General features: G+C 40.8%; 1 protein-coding gene across 1 annotated transcript in view; it reads left to right on the top strand.

The window, feature by feature from the left end:
* The window catches only part of parp14rs2.1 (poly(ADP-ribose) polymerase family member 14-related sequence 2.1), a 32,738-nt gene extending 7,073 nt beyond the window's left edge, over window positions 1–25,665 (top strand). Inside the window, exons 4-15 of the mRNA XM_087260159.1 lie at window positions 553–786; window positions 891–1,112; window positions 1,206–1,263; window positions 1,781–1,927; window positions 6,400–6,459; window positions 8,400–8,576; window positions 10,709–10,891; window positions 18,664–19,082; window positions 19,338–19,575; window positions 21,661–21,797; window positions 22,250–22,430; window positions 25,154–25,665. Of these exons, the coding sequence (XP_087116285.1) occupies window positions 553–786; window positions 891–1,112; window positions 1,206–1,263; window positions 1,781–1,927; window positions 6,400–6,459; window positions 8,400–8,576; window positions 10,709–10,891; window positions 18,664–19,082; window positions 19,338–19,575; window positions 21,661–21,797; window positions 22,250–22,430; window positions 25,154–25,434 (2,337 nt within the window). The 3' untranslated portion in view covers window positions 25,435–25,665. The remainder of the gene's footprint in view (window positions 1–552; window positions 787–890; window positions 1,113–1,205; window positions 1,264–1,780; window positions 1,928–6,399; window positions 6,460–8,399; window positions 8,577–10,708; window positions 10,892–18,663; window positions 19,083–19,337; window positions 19,576–21,660; window positions 21,798–22,249; window positions 22,431–25,153) is intronic.
* The last annotated feature ends 457 nt before the right edge of the window (window positions 25,666–26,122 follow it).

Raw genomic sequence — 26,122 nt, 5'->3', positions numbered from 1 at the left:
TGCCCTGAACCGATGCTGAAGAGAAGAAACATTTTGGGTGAAGTGATTATTTTTGTTTTTTGAGCCTTCAAAAGTAATCTTCTAGTTACTGCTTTCTAAGAAGGATCAGATGACTCTCACATTTCACCCAAAACATCTTAATTGATGTTCAAAAGATGAACAAAGGTCTTAGGGGTTTGGAACAACAAAGTTGAGCAACTAATGTCGAATGTCACACAGAAAGCATAGATTCTGTGAATCTTAACACATTTTCCAACTTGCTGTATTTTACAGAATTGAATTATTCTGTTGTCCAGATGTTTTTACTTTCACACACTGTCAGTGTTTGTTTTCAGACGATTCATAAACTAAAGTTGTGTGGATTAACGTTGTGCTGCTTTTGTATGGGTTTTGAAAAGTCCATTTACTTGCATATTTAGAAGGATTTTTGTCAAATAAATAAGGCATGACGGAGAGTAAATTATGAGAAAATGTTTGCGTGGAATAAGCTACCTTTATTTTATTTAATGTGTGTTTTTTGTTTTGTTTTTGTGAATGTCATCATGAATACAGGCCGATGTGTTTGTTGTGCCAATGGTCCAAGCAAACATGACCTCAACGTTAATTGGTTCGTCGCTGTTGTATAAAGCAGGACAGCAGCTTCAAACTAACTTCAACACTGCTAAGAGACGTTGTACTCTTACACCTGGTGATGTGCTCATGGTGGATGCGACAGCAGGGTTGGGATGCTCAAAGGTTCTCTTCATCGAATGTGCACCAAAGGGGAAAAAACAAGAAAGCGAAAAAGTAAGTGGAAAAAGACTAAAATAGATGGTACGGTATTCCCAGAAAAGATTTTAGTTTACTCATTTTTTTATTTTATTTTTTTTATAATATGTATTTTGTTGTAGGCACTTCGCTGTGGACTTGGCCAAGTTTTTACTCTTTGTGAGCAGAATTCTTGGGGTTCAGTTGTGATTCCAGTAATTGGACCCGGAATAGTATTGTCTTTACCTGTCAGAGATTCTGTTAATATCCTTACTCAGGAGATCTGTACATTTTTATCTCAGCCCACTGCTTTCCTGCAAACCATCTATATCCCAATAATGCCTAATTACCCCCATTCTGAAGAGGTAAGCAGTCTATGTACTATAAAAGAATCCCTATGAAATGATGTTTGCCAAAGTGATGTTAATACCTAACTCTATCTTTGAAATATTTTTCAGATGTTTCGAGCAGTCATTGGGAATCTGAGTGCAAAAATGGTGGACAGAACAGGACAAGGCAAGCGATTTAAGAATTTAAGCAATTATAAATTAAAGGCATAGTTAAGCAAACATGTATGGATAACAGGTGATAGATAAAGTTACAGTAAGTAAATAAAGTTCAGTTTGTTGCTTGAAGCTATTGTTTCACTTTATAAGACGTCAGTGTGTGGCAAAGAGCTTAATAATGTTTTGCATGCATGCTCAATTAGATTCATATCAGAGGGCTAAAACAATCTTCTTTAAAGTCTGTTTGACCTGGAAGTTTTATTTCGGTATGTTTATGTACATCTAACTGAAACAGAATATTGAGTAGAGGGTGGGGCTTTCCTTCTGTGCATCATTCCCTAGAGATAGCTCAAATATTGTGGTTGAAGCCATCAAACTGATGACAACAGAAGGTTGCTCAGAAGAAAAATCTGAGACTTTAATTAAGTTTAAGTTTTCAGCTTCTTACAGAAGCTTCGCAAAGAATTACAAAAAAAAAAATATCTGCACATCTTCTCATATCTGCACATCTTCCCCTGTCAACACAGCTCTGTTTCATTCGCTGACTTCTGACCTTGATGAGGTCATCATGGCAGTAAACAGGATTGAACTTCATCTAGTGTTTGGTGACATCACTAATGAGACGACTGATGCCATCGTGAACAGCACAAACTTTATAGACTTCCAGAAAAATGGTATTCATGCAAATTCCTTCTTTAAATAATCCAAACATCTTAATGTGTTGATGTTTAGACCAGGGGTGCCCAGACTAATTCCTGGAGAGACAATAGCCACTTTCACACCTACAGACCTTTCATGTGTTCAGATCATGTGTAAACAGGCCCAATTTGAAAATACCGGTAAATTAATTCTGCCAATTTTACAGTAAGGGAAGTTGTAACATTACTGGTAATTTACCGCAATGCTGCTGTGGTTAGCACTTCTGCCTTTGGATGTTTCCAGGACAAAAGCAGTTGCCTGAATGCGTAAGTTTTAAATAGTGAAACCATTAACAAAAAGCCTGAGCCCCTTTATGTTTACAAATACAAGCGTGGCCATTTAGATTTCTGATTAATGGTGTCAATTTGTGAAGTTTCATAAACTAATTTCGAGAGGAGCACATGATATGATTGTGCACCGCTGGCCACTCATCCGTAATCAGTAATAATCCAATCAGAATGATCCTAGCTTACTATAAATGGATCACTTTCTCCTTATTGCTCTATTTTCGTTTTGGAAGAATCCCCCCTTCCACCCCATCTCCTCCTTTTTTCTCCCCTTCTAAAGGGGGAGCGATCGAGACCTACCTGATCTCAGTTCTCCTGATATGCTTTTAGACCGGGCGGGAGCCCTGGGCTCAAATATCTCCAAACTCAGGGTTCTCTCCCGGGACAGCATGCCAAACCTGCTATAAGTGCCAAGCATATCTAAGTGGGAACTCTTGAAACCTGTATTTTGGGATGAATGTGTGAATGGTCTTTTCTGGAAAAATTACGGAACGTTAAAGTCATTTTGGAAATTTAACGGATATTTGCCAATATCACTGTGTGAAAGGAGCTAATGGCTGTTTCTCAATATGCGTTCTTCAGCGGTCTTGCGTCCTCGTGTTCTCGTGTAACGTCATCGTCAACAGCCAAAGTTCAGTTCCAATACTCAAGACCACAAATACAGAGGACGCGTAAAAAAGTTCCTGATGTGTTCTTGATATCGGGGACGCATCGATGCAGGCTTGAGCACTGAACTTGCTCTTAAAGTCCCAGAAGTCATTGCGACTGGAGGCGGGAAGCACAGCTTTTTATTTAGAGTTATTATTAAAGTTCAGAGATATCACTTATTGATCTCAGGAGTTTCCCTAAATTAAACAGTTAAAGTAAACATTATCATGGACATCTTAATAAAGGCATAAACATATTAGGGTGTTGCTTTGCTGAAATTCGTATTAAAATCTGTTTTATTTGTATTGTGCAAAGTATATTTGAAAGGCTTTATGCAATGTATATATAGTGAAAAGAGGAAAAACAATACATTTTTGTACGAATGATGTAATCTTTAAATAATTTTTCAATAAAAATGGGTGAAGGTCATGTGACCATCAGGAAGAATGCAGCATCTCAATTCTTACAGGACACGTTCTCTGTTCTTGCAGTCTCCCAAGTTCAATCTCCTGAGGTGACCTGGCAAGAACGGTCTTCACAAGAACGCAAGTCCGTTCTCTGTGTTCTTGGAATTGAGAAACAGCCATAGTCCTGAAAAATTTGCCCCCAACCCTCAGTAGACACACCCGAACCCAGCTAATCAAGCTCGTACTAGGTATACTAGAAACTTCCATCGGGTGTATAGAAGCAAATTGAAGCTGAACTTTGCAGGACACCGGTCCTCCAGGATCCAGTTTGGGCACTTCTGGTTTAGACCCTATACGTGCTTGTTTGCCTTTAGTTGGTCTCTTTGAGGTAGGAGATTGACAAATGAGAATTCATTAAGAAGAACAATCACTCTGAATTGTTCGGGAAAGTAAAGGCATGACTGTTGGTGCACTCAAGTGCGAGCTCCCTCTGTTTTTCCTCACATTGCAGTGAGCACTCTTTGGCTACATTTACATGCACCCAAATAATCCTTTTTAATCAGATTGATGGTTCAATTGAATTAAAAACTGTTCATGTCGAGTTTGAAATTTCGATTGAATTGGAAAGGGTGGATTATCTCTTTTGTAATCCATTCCAACAGCAAAATATGAGCATGTAAATACCTGAATCCAAATACTTTTCCAATCACATTCAATAGTCTCTTGGGGCATACAGTACCTTCAGTGCAGCGTTGACACTTATTATCCAGCACAAGTTTTGATAAATCCAATCTCAACCTGTGGTCTGTGTGAGTCCTAATGCCCCAGTAAAGTAATGGGGACTGTAAACTGCTCAGTAAATGCCGTCTTTTGGATGAGTGATTAAACCAAGGTCCTGACTCTCTCTGTGGTCAATAAAAATCCCAGATGTCGTCCGAAATGATTAGGGGTCTAACTCCGGCATCCTGGCCAAATCTGCCCACTGGCCTCTGTCCATTATGGCCTCCTAACCATCCCCATATCCTAATTGGCTTTATCACTCTGTCTCCTCTACACCAATCTGCCGGTATGTAGTATGCAGTCTGGCGCAAAATGGTTGCCAGGTGAATCCAGGTGGATGCTGCAGACTGGTGGATGAGGAGATTCTGCCCAGATATGTGTAAACAACTTTGAGTGTCCAGAAATGCACAATATAAATGTTAGGAATCAAGCAATTATATAAACTTTATTTTAACTCCAGGTTATGTTTATGTACTTAGCCTGATAACTATTGTAGATGAAAAAATATTTCTGCATTATTGCCATTTGTGTTATCCCCTGACAGAGGATTCTCTCACTAAGGATGCACTGGCTCACAGCTGGCCCCAGGGTCTGCACAAGTATGTGTTTTTCCAGTGGGCCTTCTGACACAGTCTCTGTCTTTCAGGGAGGATGAGGACCAGGTCTTATTTGTTGTGACACACTGGCTCATTTGGTCTGGTTTGCCAACCTTATACTCACATAAAGACATTTTTTCTCAGAGACGTGGCACCATCTGCCCACATAGCAAAATTTCTCTGGCCCAGCTCTGGCCCACACAATCAGGTTTTGCTTGGCCCACATGCCGCAGTGAATTACGGTACATGACTGGACCAAATCTGGCTTCCAGACAAGGGCCAAACACGGACCATATCTGGGCCAAGTCTCAGCCAAGTTAATAACTCATAACTGGGCCTGAACTGGGCCAGATAGGTTGGTGTGTCACGATTGCAATGAAATTGATAAACCCATGAAGTGATGCGCTTTAGGCACACTATGGGCACGCTTTTTCTCAAAGTGACCTGATTGGTAGAATTTTTTTTCTTTACTCAAAAATGATTTTAGTGTATTTTAAATGTGGGTCAAGACTGGCCAAACTCACATGGCCCACTTATCACATTTTTAAATCTGGGCCAGATACTACGTTTTTCATCTGGCCCAAATCTTGTGTGCCACCTTAAAGGCGGTGCCACCTCTGCCAAACCTGGGCCATGTTTGGCCCACATGCTGTATGCCACTGCCGGATGAATGCCTACTGTGCCAGCTTTATGCCAAATCTGGGCCAGAATTCTTTGCTACTAGGGTGGCACCTGCATCCAAATCTTTGGAACCTCTTCATGACTTTGGTGACCTAACTCTAGTTAACGACATCACTCAAGCTACTGTGATGACTACCTTAGTGTCCTCTTAAAGGCGAGCAAATGATGTAAAATTTACATTGCTGCCATCTCTGCTCATCCTGATGCCGCACATCAAACTCAGAAGCTGAATCACAAACAGAATGATTGGTTTCTCAGTGATAAGCCTAATGTGCCATCTCATAGGCAGGCCCGGATTGGCTAATCGGGAGGACCGGGAGAATTTCCGGTGGGCCGGTCTGTTTTTTGGCCGCGAGGGCCGGTGTCCCAAGCTCTAGAAACTGTTGCTTTCAGCAGTCACACTTTTAAAAAATTATTTATTTATTTACTTGACCACAGCCTTCTTATTCATTATTTTACCGCAGCTCTGCTCTTTTTTATCTATTCTCTCTATTAGCTTCATGAGCAAGATGCAGCCTGCAGGTTAATGGTGATATAACTAGATAAGTCACCCCTCATTGTACAGCTGTTGTGGTTCAGTGGTTAGCATGTTAAATTATGACGCCGCCACCCCGGGTTCGGTCCTCGTCTGTGTAACATTTTTTTTTTTTTTTTTTAAGACATATAATACTGTTAGGGTTGTTGAACATTTGAAGTTCTAAAACAGCTGTTTTCTCAAAAAAAGACGTTATAGTGTAATTAGAAACTGAATTGGAAAAGACCTTATTTTAATATAGTCAGTGGTGAACTGAGGTGGGCCGGTCTGAGGCTTGAAACTCCAGGGCTGAAAAAGAGTCCCACTCCGGTGTGACTTATAAACTTCTAATTGGAGGTTTGGCTGCACAGATTGCACTTTTCAATTTCATAGACAATTCAGAGTGATTAGACTTGTAAGCAAATCCCCATTCATCTATCTCTGACATCAAGTCTCTGTTCCCACTTTCTGAGAACAAGTTTTTTGTATGCAGTACGTAACCGAGATTTTTTTTTTTTACTTAATCTTTCACAGGAGTGTGTAAGGACATCCTCACTAAAGCTGGACCTCATGTTCAGGGTCAGCTGACAGGAGGTAAGAAAATAAATAAACCATCATATCTTATAGAAAATGAGCTTATTATTTATTACATGTATAATAAGCATTTTTAAATACTGTATCTTTGAGTGCAGTATAATGTGCCTTTCTGTGTACATATACATTGGCTTTTTCTCAAAATGCGTTCTTGACTGTATTTGCATTCTTATGTCCCCGTAAAACGTCATCGCCGAAGTACTGTTTTAATACAAAGTTTGCATCTTGCCAAGTACAGATAAAATTCCAGGGTGTGTTCTTGCTCCGCCCCTTTTGTCAAGGATGCATCGAGAGGTGACTTGTGCGAACTTGCAAAGTGCAGAATGCATTGCAGCGTAACCAGTGAAAGCTAATGGCAGAGGAGAAAACCTGCATGGCTTTAAAAAGTCTCCTCTGTTGTGTTACAAAATAATGATTCAAGAGTTTTTCAGGCAAGAATGTAGTTGTTTTAAACTCGATTCAACAGTTTATTTACATAGCGCATCTTTGACGATGTGCTTCAGATTATGTGAACTCTGAGACCCAGACTGTCAGCGGGAGCTTCGTGAACACCTCCCTCACTAAGAGCAGCTTTGCATTAACCAGTCCATCTCAGATGTACTGCTAGATTGCATCTGTCTGTTGTAGTTAAAACATGAAATTTACTACATCTTGTGAATATCTAACGGACAGTTTTTGGTCATTTAAATGTATAATTCTTTCTTAAGTGTATTATTTTGCCAGTGTCATTTTGTTACATTTCATAATTGTTTTTAATTATGCTACAATTATGCTGTTTGTCTTTGTTTACCAAATTGCTTAACATTATCCTTATCTCCTATTGTCTCTTATTGTTTAGGTCTTGTACTTTATCCTCGATATTGTGCATTGTAGTTTATTACGTCCGATAATCTGAGACTTAAGTGTGCATAATAAACCATTTTACTTCACATTTGTAGTGATTTATGTTTAAAAAAAATTTTATCAAATATATTGATTCATAATAATAACGTAATATTAAATATAAGGCCGTGCTTTATATAATTAAATCATTTTATTGTTAATGTACAGTAAAACCGATGAATTCATGGTAAGGTAAGTGACGTTATATAGTGCACTGTCGTTTAAAGAAGTAGCCGACTTGTGTCTTCATGTCCTCGGGTGTTCATTCTTCCAAGTCTGAACTTCCAAAGCCGCAAGTCCGAACTTTGCGTACATGGTATTGACAGTTGTATTTTTGTCAGAGTTTTATAGGATCAGTAAATTTATCTGTTCTTGCTGTGTTGCAGTTTTTTAAATAAAGCAGAAATGTGTGCATTCATTAGAAAAAAATATAATAGAATTTATATTGGGCATCACGGTGGCGCAGTGGGTGGCACGATCACCTCACAGCAAGAAGATTGTTAGTTCAAGCCACGGCGGGGTCAGTTGGCATTTCTATCGAGTTTGCAAGTTCCCCCATGTCCACGTGGGTTTCCTCCGGGTGCTTCGGTTTCCCGCACAGTCCAAAAACACGTGCTATAGGGGAATTGAATTAGCTAAATTGGCCGATTTGTGAATGAGTGTATAGGTGTTTCCCAGTGTTGGGTTACAGCTGGAAGGGCATCTTCTGAAAGAAAATAAAATAAATGAATGAACAATTTATATTCAATTTCTGTTTTGTGTTCATGTTTATGTTCATAGGTTCTTTGAATATATTTTTTAAACAGTGCAGTGTGATTTAACCAAGAATCAAAGCAGTGCTAAATAATGTAGCAAAAAAAAAAAAATGCAGCATTGGTACAGCTGCTGCAGTTTATATTTTGCACACTAGTATCCCACAGTGCACGTGTGTGGTGTGTAACAATGTAATATTATCTTTAAAAAAAGGCATATGCTAAATTAACATTGCTAATACTTACACTTAAAAGGCAGAAATTCTATGCATCCAATTTTTTTAATCCTATGTCTTTATATTTCAGCTCAGACCGCAAGTGGGCAGATCTTTACAACCTCAGCAGGAAGCTTCCCTTGTAAGACCATCATGCATGTTTGTGGAGAGAGAAGCCCCAGCGTCATCAAGACCTTAGCAAAAGAAATAGTGGTTCAGTGTGAGCGCAGCCGTTACCAGTCTGTGGCCATTCCTGCCATCTGTGCTGGTCAGTACTCCTGGCTTCATTAACATTGGGTTCTTACAGGTCATAAAATGTTCTTTGATGTTGTGGAATATCAGGGAATTTTTGTTTGTCATTTTTATGTTTGTTTAATTTTCATTGCCTGTGTATAACATGTATTTTTTCTGTACTGTGCTATTTATTATGTTGTTTGACATGTTTTGCCTGTTGTTATGCTGTTTTCAAATGCAGTCACTAGACTGTACCTGTTAAAAAAAATTCTCTGTGGCTGTAATTATCCTGCTCAGTCAGTACTCAAACTGATACACTTACGTTTTGCTGTAAAAATATACACAACATGAAATAACTGTAGATCTTTATAATTTTTTATCTCAAGAACATTTGGTATCTCACAAGATACGTATTGTCGTTCAGTAGTGTACAACACAATAACATTTCAAAAAGCATGCATTTATCGCACAGTGCAGCGACATTGAGATTACAACTCAACAAGATTTCAGAAAGCAAACATGGGGCTCTATTTTAACTATCTAGGCGCAAAGTCTAAAACGCAGAGCTCAAAAGCATTAAGGGCACATCCGAATCCACTTTTGCTATTTTAAGAAAAGCAATCAGAGTCTCATCTCCCATTCCCTTTAAGAGTCAGCTGCATCACACCATGGTGCATTCACTATTTACATGGTGGACTTTGTAAGTGGGAAAAAAACTGAACAATTCACTAGAGAGAGAACAGTTAAACAGAGCATCTGCAGCGTGAGAATGAGCCTTCTCCAATCTGCCTTCACTTTCACTTTCACTTTCTCTCTTTCATGAATAAGGAAACGTGTTGTACACAGACATTCATTAGCCTGCATTATTAATTTTGTTTGTTAAGAGCAAAGATTTGTTTTAAAACTATTTCAAAATTTTGTTCTAATTTTCAGCAAAGGAATAAATGAACAGTAATAATGAAGAGTGGTCAAACAACTGAGTTATTTCGAAAATACACATGCTGCCCCAAATGGTCTAAAACCTGACAAGTGGACAAATCTAAACTTGTTTTTAATAAAACAAATATAAATATGCATATAATAAATAATACTAATGATAATAATACCATTATACAAAAGCAAATTGTAATAAATAAACTGAAAAAAATAAAGCCCAGAGATGAGGGCATGGAGGCAGTGGTTTTTATATTTATGTAGAAAATAATCATTTTTGTAATATTTAAATTCTTTAATTGTTTAATTTGTAAAGATATTAGTGTATTGCCCTACATCCTGCATGTTTTCAGCAATGTGTAAGCAAGGTAACTAACACACTCTGTTCAATAGACCAGCTGAAAGCAAGTCTAAAGTCCAGCGCTGTCTTTTTCAGTTGCTCAAAATAGCAACGCTCCAACAATGCGCCGTAACACACCTCCTTTCTATACCAATACCCCCATGAATCCATAAAGAAAGTGCTGCAAATGGATTTGCTATTTAAATAATGTGGCGGGAAACGGGAAAATTAAGATTGCGTTGGTCTAAAAATAGCAACACGTCGAGGCAAACATGTCTTGCTTTATTGCCCCGGGTGTATGATAGTTAACGCAACTGCATTTCAAACACAAACATTGTGATCTTTTGTTGCTGCATTGGGATCTTGTGTTATGAGATTAATGTTTTGTTTTTAAGGGGGAAATGAAGTACTTAGTCAAGTTCACCTTATTTTGTGCATTGGATTCCACTTTAATGAAAATATATTAAACAAACTCGATCAATATAACCATTAAGCAGAAATCGTTGTGTTTTACTATTGATTTTAGACCTAGGGCGCAGTCATCTTGGAATGTCCCTGTTTCTGATATCACGGTGTTGGTTGAGTTTCCAGCGCTGAACAGAAACAATGGAAGTAAAGGAGACTGTAAAGCCTAATTTAACCCAATGCATGAAGTTGCAATGCATGAAGTGAACTTGACTGAGTACTTCATTTCCCCTTTAAAGCTACAGAGACAGTCGGAAAACACTGAGCAGCTGAAATGGAAAGAAAATTAACTTTCATTGTACAACATTACAGAATATATATATATATATATATATATATATATATATATATATATATATATATATATATATATATATATATATATATATATATATATAATGTCAATGTAATGTTTGTGTGCTTTACAGGACAAGGAGGTTTGGATCCAAATGTGGTGGCCAATTCCATTCTAGAGGGAGTGAAGGAGGGTGTTCAAGGAGCGAATCTTCAATATCTCCGAAATATTCGCATCATTCTGCTGAAGATAAATGTTTTCTTGGCATTCAAAGCAGTGGCACAGCAAGTCTTTGGAGGGAATGCCCAGTTGACAGGTGAGGTTAACAAGCAGAGGTGGCAAGCAAATTTATTAAAAAAAAAACCTTGTACTTTGTGGACAAAACTGAAAAACATACAACTTTTTTATACACATAAGTACACTTATTTATTTAACACACTTACTTTAAATTTTAAATTGCACGTAATATAGTTGAACATACAATATTGTCTATATCAGAGGTCTCCAACCTTGGAACATATGCAAGCTACTTTTTAAAAACTGAAAGTGACAGAGAGCTACTCATTGTGTCTTGGTCATTGAATCTTTCAAATAGTAATGGATCATAACTGTCAAATGAACAAAAATCCACACACACCTGGGGCCTCATGTACGAAGACTTGCGTGGAAATCTTACTAAAACATTGTGTACGCACAAAGCTGTAAATGTGCGTACGCAGAAAAAAATTCAGATGTATGAAACACTGCTTACGCCAAATCTCACGCATATTCTTTTGTACATCCGAATGAACGTGAAACTGAGCGCAACATGCACGAGCGCAAAACCCCTCCCTGCCTCCTCCCCCGTATGAATATGCTAATGACTATGCTAATGGCAAAACCCAACGAAAAAGCAATGGCAAAAGCAAGCAAGAAGAGAAACTTTGAACAGAATGTGAATTGGAGGTGTTGCTTTCGGAGGTAGACCGGAGGAAAGCGGTGTTATTTGCAAGTTTGTTCTCCGGAATTAACAACAAAAGAAAAAAATAGAGTGGGAGAGTTTAGCTGATGCGGTTAACACAGTTGGGTCTGAACATCGCACTGAGTGCATTAAAAAAAGAAATAGTGTGTTTTATATGTGTAAAATGTTACAGTGCTCTTAATAGTCTCAGTGGCGCAGATGTAAAGCGCATGTCAACATGTTTTGACATGTTCGAGCATGAACTCGGTTCGAATCCAGCGTCTGATGAACTCTTTCTTCTTTTTTCCCCCGCTACAAATCAGATTTTGCCCACTATTTATCACGAGAAAGACAAGTAGGAATCATCAATAAGTTTGTGCATCATATTTTATTTGCACTTTTATTGAATGGAAATGTTTCTGATTCACGCATGCAAATTCATCTTCAGATAGTGTCTTTATAGCAATGTGCGTGCAGTAGATAGCTCAGATTACATTGGGAAAACAGGCGACCGCTGCAAATTGCGCTTTAATGTTTAGCTGGTCAACTGTATGGTATGGAAACCTTATATACCTGCTAGATGAACCCGTCTCATACAGCTGCCATTGCAAGGCTCAGACACTTTGTAGAGTGGAATTTTAAAAAACTGCCTCTAGGAGTTGCCAATGGAAATAAAACAGACACGCACAAAAAATGTGCGTACGCCTGCCATAAAGCTGGCATGGAGCTGCGCACATTCCCACGTTCAGTTCATTGTTAGTAAATCCAAACGTGAGCGATTCTGAGCGTGAAACCTGGCGTACGCAAAGTTTTTGTGCGTACGCAGCGTTGATACATGAGGCCCCTGGTTTTTATTTATTTAATATTTCTGCCCTTTGAATTTGAAAATGACAAATACAGTTATTTTATGGAAAACAGTGTTTCATATTATAGAATACTGCAGTTGTCTGCAAAATAAATATGTAGTTTTTATACACATTTATTGTCACATTAAACACAAAGTTTTTTTTAACTGGTGTTGGCTGGTTTCCCTTTGGTTGATCACTGTCATGACTGTGTTTGTCCACCAGATGCCACTGTAGTTCGCCAGCAACCCCCAGCGAACTACAGTGGCTTTAGAACTACATTTCCATACATTCTTTCGCGCACACACCCGGTCTGTCATCTACACTGATTTACAACCACAGCTGTCTCCGTTCTCCGTTGATTACCTGGACTATATATTCAGTCATTCATCCTCTGTCAGTTGGTCGTTGTCGTCTTTATCGGTATATTTGTTCCTGATTCCAGTCTGAAAGAAATATCCATGTAGTCACTCTCCAAATATTCTGTTTTTGTAACTGTCTTATCTTAAGTTGTCCCTGTACAAGGCAGGCGCCTTGATGTTGCGCCTTGACATTCTTGGGCACTGGATAAAATTGTTCTGCTTAACTGAGCTTAATATTTGCACGTATTCATAGCCCATGTACCCTTGAGTATGATGTATAAAAGCTGGGAATACCCCAGTCTTCTTCAGAAGAGAGCAATAAACTGTTGAATTCACATCTCAGTTTTTGTTGTCTTCCTGGAGCTCCAGCTTACTGAGGAAACTCACAGACGGTCTGCAATTTATCCCAACACAGTCTGTATCCTTGTATCTTGTTAAAGTCTAGTTCGAGTTTGATCTGTTTGAGTTCCTGGTTTGTTTGTTTGTTTTGTTTGTTACTTTGCACTTTGGATTTTTGCATTTTTGTCACTTTCTCTGCACAATACTATATTAAACTGCACTTGGATTCTACTTCCGTTTTTTTTTTTTCCTGTTTTGATCTGCATAACGTGACAGATCACTAAAAGTTTATCGCTAGGTAATTCACTTAGAATTACCAGTTACTTTTTGTAGAAAAATGGGCCAATGGAATGCATATGAAATTGGCGAGTGAAGCTCTCACAGGTGTGGCCATTCTTAAATTAGGGGTATAAAAGGCTGCCTTTCAGAGGAGCTCAATAGACTTCAATCTAGAGCATTCAGCAATGCTGGCCTGGGTCCTGTTCAGGTCCACCATGCATTTTGGGATGCGGTGGTTTCCTGTCATTAAACAATACCCTGCTAGTAAAATCCAGCTTAAACCAGCCTAGGCTAGTTGGCTGGTTTTAGCTGGTCGACCAGGCTGGTTTTAGAGGGGTTTTGGCCACTTCCAGGCTGGTTTCCAGCCATTTCCAGCCTGGTCTTAGCTGGTCAGGCTGGAAAATGACCAGCTAAATCCAGCTAAAACCAGCTTGACCAGCCTGGTTTAAGCTGGACATAGCTGGTTTTGGCTGGGTTCCCAGCCTGCTAGGCTGGTCAAGCTGGTTTTAGCTGGTCATCTCCCAGCCTAACCAGCTAAGACCAGGCTGGAAATGGCTGGAAACCAGCCTGGAAGTGGCCAAAACCCCTCTAAAACCAGCCTAGTTGACCAGCTAAAACCTCCATGTCCATCACAGCATCGGAGGGCGAGTTTTCCTTATGCTGGCTTGAAAGGCTCCCTTCTCGGCCTGGTTAGTTAGCACCTCCATCATCACCACACTTGACAATGATGCGGCAAGGGGGTACATGGCTATTCCCCAGCTTGAGAAGGCAATTGCAGTAAATCAAAAAAGAGTGCATCTCTTCAGAGAGTGTACTAATGCTGGCCTGTCTGGAGTAAATCAGCTGGAAAATGATGGTAGCAGTCAATCTTTGTCCAGATAAGAAAGATGATCCCTGTCTCCCATTTTAAGCATGTAGGATTTCTGCATCATTTGCGGCCAGCCATAGCCTACATTGCTGCATTGTGATGGCAACGTATTAGCACTACCAATTGATGTCTGATCTGCATGTGGGTGGTCCTTTCCCAGGGGTCATTCACGACTTCAGGTCGGTGACTGACTTTGCTGTGATTACCACTAAAGCAGCCACCCATGCCTTCCCAAAGCACAGCTAAAACTGGCGAATAAGAGTGATGTCAACAAAGCTTGCTTTCTTGACACCCTCATATTGTAGGCTGGCCCATTTGGGGACACTGTCTGGGACACCACCTAGAAGTTGGGCACACGCTGATTTTCACAGAGGCAAAACAAACACACAGACGCAGAGGAGAAATACAGTGACTGTGTTTACAAGGGCATCAGTAATCAAATTATTTGCCAAATTATTAAATGGTGGACTTTAACTGCAGTTTTGCTCTTTCATTTAGGAAGATTTCATTCATGCCCCTCGTGACAAACGAGATATTTGATACGAGGAATTGATGAGCATGTAATTTTTATGCAATGTTTGATACAGCACGGCGAATGAGAGAAAAAAAAAACATCTGCATTTTTCGATAACTTAGATGCACTCAGTAGCTCCACTCGCAGATTGTAAAACCTTGCAAATGTGTTGGGTGTCGCCCAGCCCGCAGCGTGCACACGCCCAAGAGGATGCAACGCTCCGAGTGGAGTGCGCACGCACTCCCGGGGGACGCGGCTGACCTCTGCTCAAATAAGCACATGAAATGGCCTCCACAATCCAGTGGGATAATCTTTGTTTGGACACGGCACTTCCCTGCTGCCGTCTGCCATAACAGACAAAGAGCTGCTCAGAAGATCTAAAGTTCTGAGTACGGTCCACATAAATGCGCAGAGCGCGAACTAGACAAAGTAAGGACAGGGCTGGGTCTGCCTTCTCCGGGGGCAGCGCTTGCAGGGTTACTACCTGATCTCTAAAGGGAGTGTTAGGATCTTTGGGCACATAATCCGGCCCGAATTCCAGGCACGAGTCACTGACCGAAAATGCCTCCAGGTCCCCGACCCTCTTAATGGAGGCCAACGCGACCAGCAGAGCTGTCTTCAGGGACAGAAATCTTAAGGATACTGAATCGAGTGGCTCGAAGGGATCAAATCGCAGGCTGGTGAGAACTAACAGAACCTGCTCCTCATCCTCCCTGACCTTGCACAGTAACTGCGCGATCAGGCTCACTGGGGGAAATGCATACGAGGCTCGTATGCCCCGAGGCCAGCTGTGGCCCAGTGCATCCATGCCGAGAGTGCCCTCGGTCAGGAAATAAAACAACTGGCAATGAGCGTTCTCGGGGGAAGCAAACAGATTGATCTGGGCCTCCCCGAATCACGCTCATATCAGCTGGACAGACTCGGGGTGGAGTCTCCATTCTCTAGAGTAAATCTGCTGCCGTGAGAGCACATCGGCTGCACGGTTGAGCATACCTGGGATGTGAATGGCGCGCATCGACTTCAGCCGCGGGTGACTCCAGAGGAGTAGACGGCGGGCGAGCTGAGACATGCGGCGAGAGTGCATACCCCCCATGCGGTTGATATACGCTGCCACTGCCATACTGTCCGTCCTGACCAGCACGTGTTGCTGCTCCAGCACCGGAGAAAAGCGGCGGAGAGCAAGGAACACTGCCAACAGCTCTAGGCGATTGATATGCCAATGCAGCTGGGCACCTACCCACAGCTGCATGCCCGCGACACACGGCTCCCCAGCCTGTACTGGAAGCATCTGTTGAGACAACAACATGACTGAACGCCTGTCCCAGAGGCACACCGGCCTGCAGGAACGAGGAGTCGTTCCAGGGGCTGAGGGTGCGGCGACACAGCGCAGTAACAGAGACTCAGTGTGCGCCCGCATGCCATGCACGTCTTGGAACTCGATCTTGAAGCCAGTGCTGAAGTGGTCTCATATGGAGCAGTCCGAGCGGCGTGACAGCCGCAGCGGAAGCCATATGCCCCAGGAGCCTCTGAAAATATTTCAGTGAGACCACAACTTTGCTGTCGAGCTCCCTCAAACAGTTCAGCAGCAGGCAAGCGCGCTCTCCGGAGAGGCGCGCTACCATGGTGACCGAGTCCAGCTCCATCCCGAGAAAAGAGATCCTCTGCACCGGGGCGAGTTTGCTCTTTTCCCAGTTGACCTGCAACCCCAATAGGCGAAGATGCCGGAGCACCTCGTCTCTGTGCGCAGTCAATTGCTCCCGAGAGTGGGCTAAAATCAGCCAGTCATCGAGATAATTGAGTACGCGGATGCCTGCGAGCCGAAGGGGCGCTAGGGCACCGTCCGCGAGTTTGGTGAAGACCCGCAGAGACAGAGAGAGCCCGAAGGGGAGGACCTTGTACTGCCATGCTCGACCTTCGAACGCAAACCGCAGAAACTGACGGTGGCGTGGAAGAATGGAGACATGAAAATACGCGTCCTTCAGGTCTATGGCTGCAAACCAATCCTGAGGGCGGACGCATCGGAGGATGCGCCTCTGCGTAAGCATTCTGAACGACAGCTTGTGAAGGCAGCGGTTTAAAACGCGCAGATCTAGGATTGGCCGTGACCCACCGCTCTTTTTGGGTACGATCACGTACGGGCTGTAAAACCTGCTCTCCACCTCGGCTGGAGGTACCGGCTCGATTGCACCCTTCGCCAGGAGGGCAGCAATCTTCTCTCCCAAGACAGGGGCGGACAGGGGATTGACCCTGGTAAAATACACGCCCGTGAACTTGGGAGGCCGTTTGGAGAACTGTAGTTCAGAGCCGAGTCTGATCGTGCGTATGAGCCACCGCGAGAGGCTGGCCCGCGCTAACCAGGCAGGCAGAGCCCTCGCTAATGAAGTCATCGCAGCAATCGTTGACGTACCCGCGGAGGGGCAGCGCGGAGTGGGTGTGCTGATCCGTGGAGCGCGAAGGTCCCACAGAAGAGCTGGAGGAGAGCGATTCGCTCTGGTTCCGCACCCTGACTCCGAAGGGGGGCTTGGGGGCTGGGAGAAGGGAGACCGGCGTGAGCCTCTGGCAGAGTATGCACACTCTGCGAGCTGAGAGGCAGCGTGTCTCAGACTGGCAGGGCTTGAGCTGTGACATCCGGGGAAGGGGAAAAATGCTCTTTGTTCAAAACTTTGGTGGCACTGAAAAGTACCGTTGGAATATGGGCCCCGCCCTCCAGCGGGGAAAGAGCAAGTTTCCTCCTCTCCGGATGGCCTGTCTCAGGGACGCTTCGCGGTCCGTAGCACCACATTAACATGCTGGACCCCGAAACATGTAATGCAGTGATCGTGCCCATCATCCGGAACCAGGAAACCCCCGCAACCAGAAACGCACAGTCAGAGCGCCATCCTGAAAAGGACGTGCTGCACGACTGTGTTGCTTTTTTAGGAAACTGCAACAATACGCACCACTCTGGAGGACCGGACCCAAAGGGACGCCAGGCAAAGGAGAAAACCCAGCTCGACCGTCTGCCGCTGCGTGGACTCGCTCTGGACCGGGAGACACTCGTTCGCTCTGTGGCTGTAGACAGCAAGAGGAACCCTCATGAAGCTCGATCAGAAAAGTTTCTGAAGTGAAAAGGATAGCGTTTGCTGGCACCAGGTGTGCTTATATGCTCAGTTAATTGGCGATGCAGCACACCTGCGCAAGCTTACGCTGCCAATTAATTGCTTTCATTGGCCCGTTCAATACTCTTTCAGACAAGTAGCTTCTGAACCGAATCTCCTATACGTGGATTTAAAACATCAAATCCACTTATAGTACTGGAGTTTCTCAATCGAAGGGGAACTAAGGAGGGCAGGGCTTAGCGAAGGGTCACTTAGCCCATTTTTATACAAATCAGAGTGATCCCTTAGTCGATCCACTCGACGTAAACTCAGTGATCAACTGAGGGGCATGAGGGTTATGTACGTAACCAAAACATTTATAATTTCTTGGTATTGGTAATTTCTTGGTAATATCACTTTAGAAAAGACTTGTTTATTTAATCATTTCGAAGTAGTTTAAAATAGAAAAGCCAATGTAAAAGAATAGCGAAGTAAAGGCTATGACTATGTTTTTCTATTAAATTTCAAGAAAATGTTTTGAGTTCTGTGCAGATTTATTGCATTACAATCCTGTATTTTTTATTTATTTATTTTTAAAGACGCGACATATAGAAACGCAAAATAGAATAGAAACCGTTTTTAAAATAGTAATTGCACATCGCTGTCAAGGATAAAACATTTTACACATGTCGCAGCTCCATGTTTTGTGTTTTTAGGACAGTGTAAATCTAGCAACATAGGAGCTCTGATGTGTATGGAAAAAGATGATTATGACAGTGAATGATGAGCTTTTCATTTAGTGTATTATTATTAAAGTTGATTGCACAAAGGTAGTTCACAATGTTGCACTTGTACCTCTTTCAGCGCCTGCTCCTCTTGTACCTATCAGCGTACCCACCAGAGGGCGCAGTGGATCAGCAATATCAACCAGATCACGAGCAGTTTCTTTACCAACTACATATGACTTCAGGTCTCTGTTGACATCTTTGCCAGTAACAGAGGACAAAGCAGCATTCCTGGTGATTGGTGACCGTGATAAAGACGTGTCTGATGCCTGTAGAGAGCTTCAGCGGGCGTACGACAGTCAGTGTTTAACACAGTCATTCCACTCTGATGAGATTGAGCATCTTACTAAGGATGAGCTGGACAAGCTGCGCTCTAAAGTAGATTCACTGCACCTTAAGCTAGAAACCAACAGCTCTGGAGAATGGGTGGTAAAAGGGCTGAAAGATGGAGTGAATGAAGTGGCAAGACTGATATGGCGTGATGCACTTCGCAGACAGGTGAGAAATTAAACAGTAAAACAAAATTAGCATTTGCCAGACAATGACAGTGTGAAATAGCATGTTTTTGTGATGTTTTACTTGCAAAAATAAGTTAGTCACAAAAAAGTTACGAATAATAGTTTTTATAATTATTGCTGCAGTGTTTAGGATAATTTTGATTAATGTGTAACTTAAAACACCTTTTAAATGAGCAAATAATATTTTATTTTTAATTTTAAGAAGCCCTAACTATTAATTCTTTCAAACCTTCAGGTAAGAGAGAAGGAACAGGATAACCTCTTCACTCAAGTGACGTGGTGCATTTTGGGACTCCGAGGCATTTGGCAGAAGGTTTCAGTAGAGGCCAATCATAAACTTGAGAGAGCTGATGTAAATGATGGGATTGTGGACGCACAAGGTGTGAAATGGACTGTGGATTTAAAGAAAATGGAGGCCACAGCATGTGTTTCAGGACAGGTGACAGCTCTCAAACGCCTGGAGAACCTTCCAGGTGAGGTTTCTTTATATATGATTCTGATTATTTTCATAATTATCTGCATAAAATCAAAAAGTATTTTTTAATTTTTATTTGTATATTGTAGTGCTTGTTATAAATGATGGTTTATCAGTGCACTTCATTAATTTGTACATTTTGCACTCGTAATCTTTTAATCAATTACGATAACCTCTTTGAATCATTGGATGAAAAAGCTGCTAAATTTGCAGATGTTTTATGCCATATTCTAGTTTTGAAAACTTTCTAGTTTTGACACCTCGCAGACGGAAATCCAACATTTAGCATGCTTAATATTCCAGAGCAGTCGGCCGACTCAACCCCACGTGTGGTCAGATGTAGTGACGAGCTACAGCCAATGAGAGACATTTGTTAACAGGCATAATTGTTACCGTTAGTTGAACACATTGTTCAGTTGTTAACAACTGAGAACGATTAAATTCCAATACAGTTTCCTTAGTAGAAAAGCTAAATTAACCAGCATTTTATTTGTATAGTGCTTTTACAATGTAGATTGTGTCAAAGCAGCTTCACATAAAAGATCATAGTGAATTGAATCAGTGTTGTTCAGTTTTCAAAGTTTAAGTTAAGTTCAGCTTAGTTCAGTGTGGTTTAATAATCACTACTAAGAGTCCAAACGCTGAAGAGCAAACCTATCAATGCACAGCTCTACAGATCCCGAACCATGCGCACCAGTGGCGACATCGGCGAGGAAAAAACTTCACCAATTGGCGAAAGTGAAGAATTGAAAAACCTTGACAGAAACCAGACTCAGTTGGGCACGACTATGTCTCCTATGGCCAAACATCTTGTGCAAAGCTGCAGTCTAGGTGCCGTAGGCTGAAGAATGCTGGACCTCATAGAAGACTTGTCTGTTCCCGGAGCATCACATAAATCAGTCTCATGCTGCCCGCTCCTCCTTGACCACCATAGGAGCTGCTCAGGATACAGCCTGGTTCAGGATTATGGAAACCTTGAGATCATCTCGTCGCTGGTCTTGGTATAAATCAGTGGCGCTGCATAGTCTGAGGACCTCGGGATGAGAATCCCCAAGTGGAAATGGAGAATAAAGAGAATAATTAGCGTAGCTGCTGTTCATAGTGTATATACATGAGATGCAGAAACCTGCGTGGAGCACATTCATGTATCATACCACTATCAGGAAGGCTATTCCAGAGTTTCGGAGCCATAAATGAGAAGGCTCGACCTCCTTTACTCGACTTTGCTATTCTAGGTACTACCAGAAGCCCTGAGTTTTGAGATCTTAAAGAGCGAGTTGGATTGTAGCGAGACAGAAGGTTGGTTAGATAAACAGGAGCTAGATCATTTAAAGCTTTATAGGTAAGAAGTAATATTTTAAATTCAATATGAAACTTAACAGGCAGCCAGTGTAAGGAGGATAAAATTGGGGTGATATGATCATATTTTCTAGACCTGGTCAGAACTCTGGCTGCTGCATTTTGTACTAATTAAAGTTTGTTAATAGAGGATGCTGGAGCCAGCAAACTGAGCATTACAGTAATCCAGCCTAGAGGTCATAAAAGCATGGACTAGTTTTTCTGCATCTGAGATTGGTAGCATACCTCGTAATTTAGCGATATTTCTCAGATGAAAGAAGGCAGTTTTTGTGACATGGGATATATGATTTTCAAAAGTTAGATTGCTGTCTAATATGACACCCAGATCTTTTATAGTAGAGCTAAAGCTAACTTTGTATCCCTCTAATTGTAGATTGAGTTGCGAGATCTGCTGTGTACAAGATTTAGGCCCAATAAGTAATAATTGTGTTTTGTCTGAGTTTAAGAGAAGAAAATTGTTGGTCATCCAGTGTTTAATATCTTTAATACAGTTAGTTTAGACAGTTCAGACATCTCATCAGGTTTAGTTGAAATATATAATTGAGTATCATCTCCATTAATATTCACAAACTGGTAACGGTCAGCTAAGTATGACTTAAACCAATTTATCAACTGAATGGTTTGTGTGTTAGGAAATAAAAGCTGTTAATACATGTTTTCAAATTGCAAGAAAGAATTTGTCCTTAAAAGGGTTAAACGCATCTCTCACTATTCTTCATTTCAGATTTCTCTTTGCCCATCTACTGGGACAACATGAGACAAGACGAGCATTTAAAATTGGTTGATTTGGATCCGCAATCAACAGAGTACCAGACAGTGAAGGCAGATTTCAAGAAGACCGTCAAACAGACTGTGCTCAAGGTTTGATACTCGACACAACTATAATGGCCATTGCATGACAAAAAAACATCCTGAAAGACATAAACAGTTTTGTAGTTTGAGTCAGCAAGATATTTTAATTTTTGTTTGTTTGTTTTTTTTTAAAGAACAAGAATTAGTTGAATGGGACGGATGAAAAATAGCCATTCTTGGCTAATTCTGGCACATTTTACAGTAATGTTTATTAATGTGCATTGACCCTGTAAACAAATAAACTAAACTAAACTAAAAAAAAACTAAAAAAAAAAAGTTTTATTGTGCTATAATCACAAGAGAATTGGATTTTTGGACACAGTTACAGATTTTAAAAAAATATGGTTGATTACTAAGAGGCAATAAACTGAAAATTCCTACAAGTGTGGACTCATGTGCGGTTGGCTTTAAAAATAACCTACACTATTTGTTATTGATTGTGTGTAAATGCATTTCAACAGATCGAGCGCATCCAGAACATCAATCTTCGGCGGTTATATGAGGCACGAAAATCAGAGCTAGAGACCAAAAATAGTCAAACAGTGGGAGCAGGAGAGAAAATCCTTTATCACGGCTCATCACAGGCATCCTGCTCATCCATCATGAGCACAAACTTCGACCGCAGTTTGGCTGGGCAAAATGGTAATTTCAAAGTTTTTTTGAAAGTTCAAGCGTAAATATGATTTTTATGTATTTGTATTATTTTCTAAAAATGTATTTGTAAAATGTATCTATGTCTATTTTCTAAAGACAAATAATTAGCATGTTTAAAAAATTTAGGTTATAAATGATTTGTCGTTTATAATGTTGTGTTCACAAAATGAATGGTTTGGTTCGATATGACAATGGTGTAATGGTTCAGTATGTTTTCAATACAGCAAAACGGGGAAAAATCCTTGATTTTTAAACATCTGTGGCCTCATGTACGAAGACTTGCTTGGAAATCATACTAAAACATTGCGTACGCACAAAGCTGTAAATGTGCGTACGCAGAAAATAATTCAGATGTATAAAATCCCACGCATATTCTTTTGTACATTGAATGAACGTAGAACTGAGCGCAACATGCACAAGCGCAAAACCCCTCCCTGCCTCCTCCTCCGTATGAATATGCAAATGACTCTACTTTGGCAAAACCCAACGAAAAAGCAACATCAAAAGCAAGCAAAAAGAGAAACTTTGAACAGAATGTGAATTGGAGGTGCTGCTTTCGGAGGTAGACTGGAGAAAAGCTGTGTTATTTGCAAGTTTGTTCTCCGGAATTAACAACAAAAGAGAAAAATAGAGTGGGAGAGTTTAGCTGATGCGGTTAACACAGTTGGGTCTGAACATCGCACTGAGTGCATTAAAAAAGAAATAGTGTGTTTTATATGTGTAAAATGTTACAGTGCTCTTAATAGTCTCAGTGGCGCAGCTCGTAAAGCGCATGTCAACATGTTTTGACACATTTGAGCATGAACTCGGTTCGAAACCAGCGTCTGATGAACTCTTTCGTCTTTTTTCTCCCACTACATATCAGATTTTGCTTACTATTTATCACGAGAAAGACAAGTAGGAATCATTAATAAGTTTGTGCATCATATTTTATTTGCATTTTAAATGTTTCTGATTCACGCATGCAAATTCATCTTCAGATAGTGTCTTTATAGCAATGTGCGTGCAGTAGATAGCTCAGATTACATTGGGAAAACAGGCGACCGCTGCAAATTGTGCTTTAATGTTTAGCTGGTCAACTGTATGGTATGGAAACCTTATATACCTGCTAGATGAACCCGTCTCATACAGCTGCCATTGCAAGGCTCAGACACTTTGTAGAGAGCAATTTAACACAACTGCCTCTAGGAGTCGCCAATGTAAATAAAACAGACACGCACAAAAAATGTGCGTACACCAGCCATAAAGCTGCCGTGAAGCTGCGCACATTCCCACGTTCAGTTCATCGTTAGTAAATCCAAACGTGATCGATTCTGGCCGTGAAACCTGGTGTACATGAGGCCCCTGTTGTTCAATAAAACTAAGATCATAAAGATTTACCTTATTTATAACAATGATGGAGCTACACTGGAAAAACATTTGAAGTGGATCAAAACCTTTCATCTAACTATTAATCAACACCCATTCTTGTGTTGGATCATTTTGAAAAACTTTTTTGGCTCACTTCAAATGTTGACTGCTGTTTTCTGTGCAGCATATAAAAACAGCTTCTTATCAAACTTAGATAAAACATTTTGATTCAAGTCGATTAAAATAAAAAGTTATCAACAAATGCAAAGAAAATAGCCTTTTTTTATGTTTTGCATGTAAATTCTAATGTTGTTTTTTATAAATATCGCCATCTTGTCTTGGGCTCATTTACACTGAACATCTTCACTTCTAAAATTGTGAAATGCAGCAGCCTCTGAGTTCTTCTGATTGGTCCACTGGTTTAAAACTGACATTGACAAAAAGCGATGCGTGTAAAAGTAGATGTTCTTTTAACTTGACATGGCTAGTGTGCAGTGCTTTAAAAGACGCGAGCGTAACAGAAACACATGTCCGCATTTGGAGGCGTGAGACTCTTTTTGGGAGCACAGATAATCAAGACAGTTCTGGAGGTAATAATAATAATAATAATATAATAATACTGAACCACTGTCATGATGTACTTTGGCTAAGGGGTTTTTAGAAAGACCTAAACTACATGTCAGATTTCAGATTTATCCATTAATTCATCCCATCTAGGCCTCGGTATAAGATTCTGATTATATGATAACCTTTGATAGTCACGGTATTTAAATTACTGCTCTTAAATAGGTTTGTTTTTAAAAGTCTGGGTAAAAAACAATGAGTTTTCAACAACAGTAAACCTTGAAACCAGCTGTCATCCCATGCCTAGTCCCATCACAACCATTTGTTTTCACTTGACCTGTAAAAACTAAATCACGTGAACAAAATGACATTTATTCAGTAAATGTGTTTCAATCAAAGTTTAAACACATTTTTCTCATGAGGTAAAGAGTTTTTAATTCACATTTTCAAAATGTATGCACACCTTGGTGTTTCTGTTAAAAAAAATTATGCGATCTTCCAACATGTACAAAAAAATGGTGGATGTAAACAGCTACATTAATGTTACTCATTCACACTGTAATTTGTTCACTGATAACACTTGCACTGATAACACTAGGATTTTGTCACAGCAGAAAGTCTTGACAATTGTAATTTCTCATTGAACATTACCTTTATTACATGGATTAAACGTCTACTTTATATTTTATTAAATACATAGCTAACTGATTCTCCACTGACGGTTCAGTTTGCAGAATAATCAACTGATACTGATGCTTATTTGAAACTGATGGTGATTATCTTTATGTATTTCTCAGCCACTGCCTACGGTCATGGGACGTACTTTGCAGTGAACGCCAGCTACTCTGCTCAGGCGACCTATGCAGTTCCAGCAGCAGACGGGACTCAGCTGATGTTTGTGGCTCGTGTGCTTACGGGTCATTATACTCAGGGTCTTGGGAGCATGAAGAAACCCCCTGTCCGTGTTGCTCCAGACCAGCTCTATGACAGTGTGGTAGATAACACCCAGGATCCCACAATGTTTGTAGTTTTTCACGACTGCCAGGCTTATCCAGACTACCTCATTACATTCAAGTGAACTTCAACAAAAATCAGCCTTAGCGTCAACACTGGATGGTTTATAAGTATGAGTTACCCAGCAGGCACAGATTGTCAACATATCGTCAGATTGACATTGTGCCCCAACATTGTGGGATGTTGCATTGTGTTTGGAAATTAAAATCCGATTGGCGTCAGAACCCAACGTCAGGCTGACGTCAATGTCCTGTGTTGAACAGACGTTGCAATTTGGTTACTTTCCAACGTAATTAAAAACAACAACAAAATATCTACATCTGATGATGTTACAGCTTGACGTTGTGTGGACATTACCACTATGACATCTATCAGACGTTGGATTTTGTTTGTCATACTTGACGAATAAACGTCAGTATTTGACGTCAACATGACGTTGGCTTACGCTGTTGGCTTGACACTGGATTTTGGTCACTTTTCAACACAACCTAAAATCTATCAAATCTCAGTGTCATTTCACACTATTATTGAACGTCAAAATAACGTTGTCATTAGACGCTGATGACCTAAATCTAACCGAATATTAACATATAATGACGTTGTGTGTCTGCTGGGTATACACTTTATTCATTCATTCATTCATTCATTCACTCATTTTATTGTCAGCTTAGTCCCTTTATTAATCCGGGGTCGCCACAGCGGAATGAACCGCCAACTTATTTAGCAAGTTTTTACGCAGCAGATGCCCTTCC

Source organism: Danio rerio, chromosome 7 (assembly GCF_052040795.2).
Source record: "Danio rerio strain M-AB ecotype USA chromosome 7, GRCz13ab, whole genome shotgun sequence".
Taxonomy (NCBI): Eukaryota; Metazoa; Chordata; class Actinopteri; order Cypriniformes; family Danionidae; genus Danio; species Danio rerio.
This window is presented reverse-complemented; position numbering and strand designations above follow the sequence as displayed.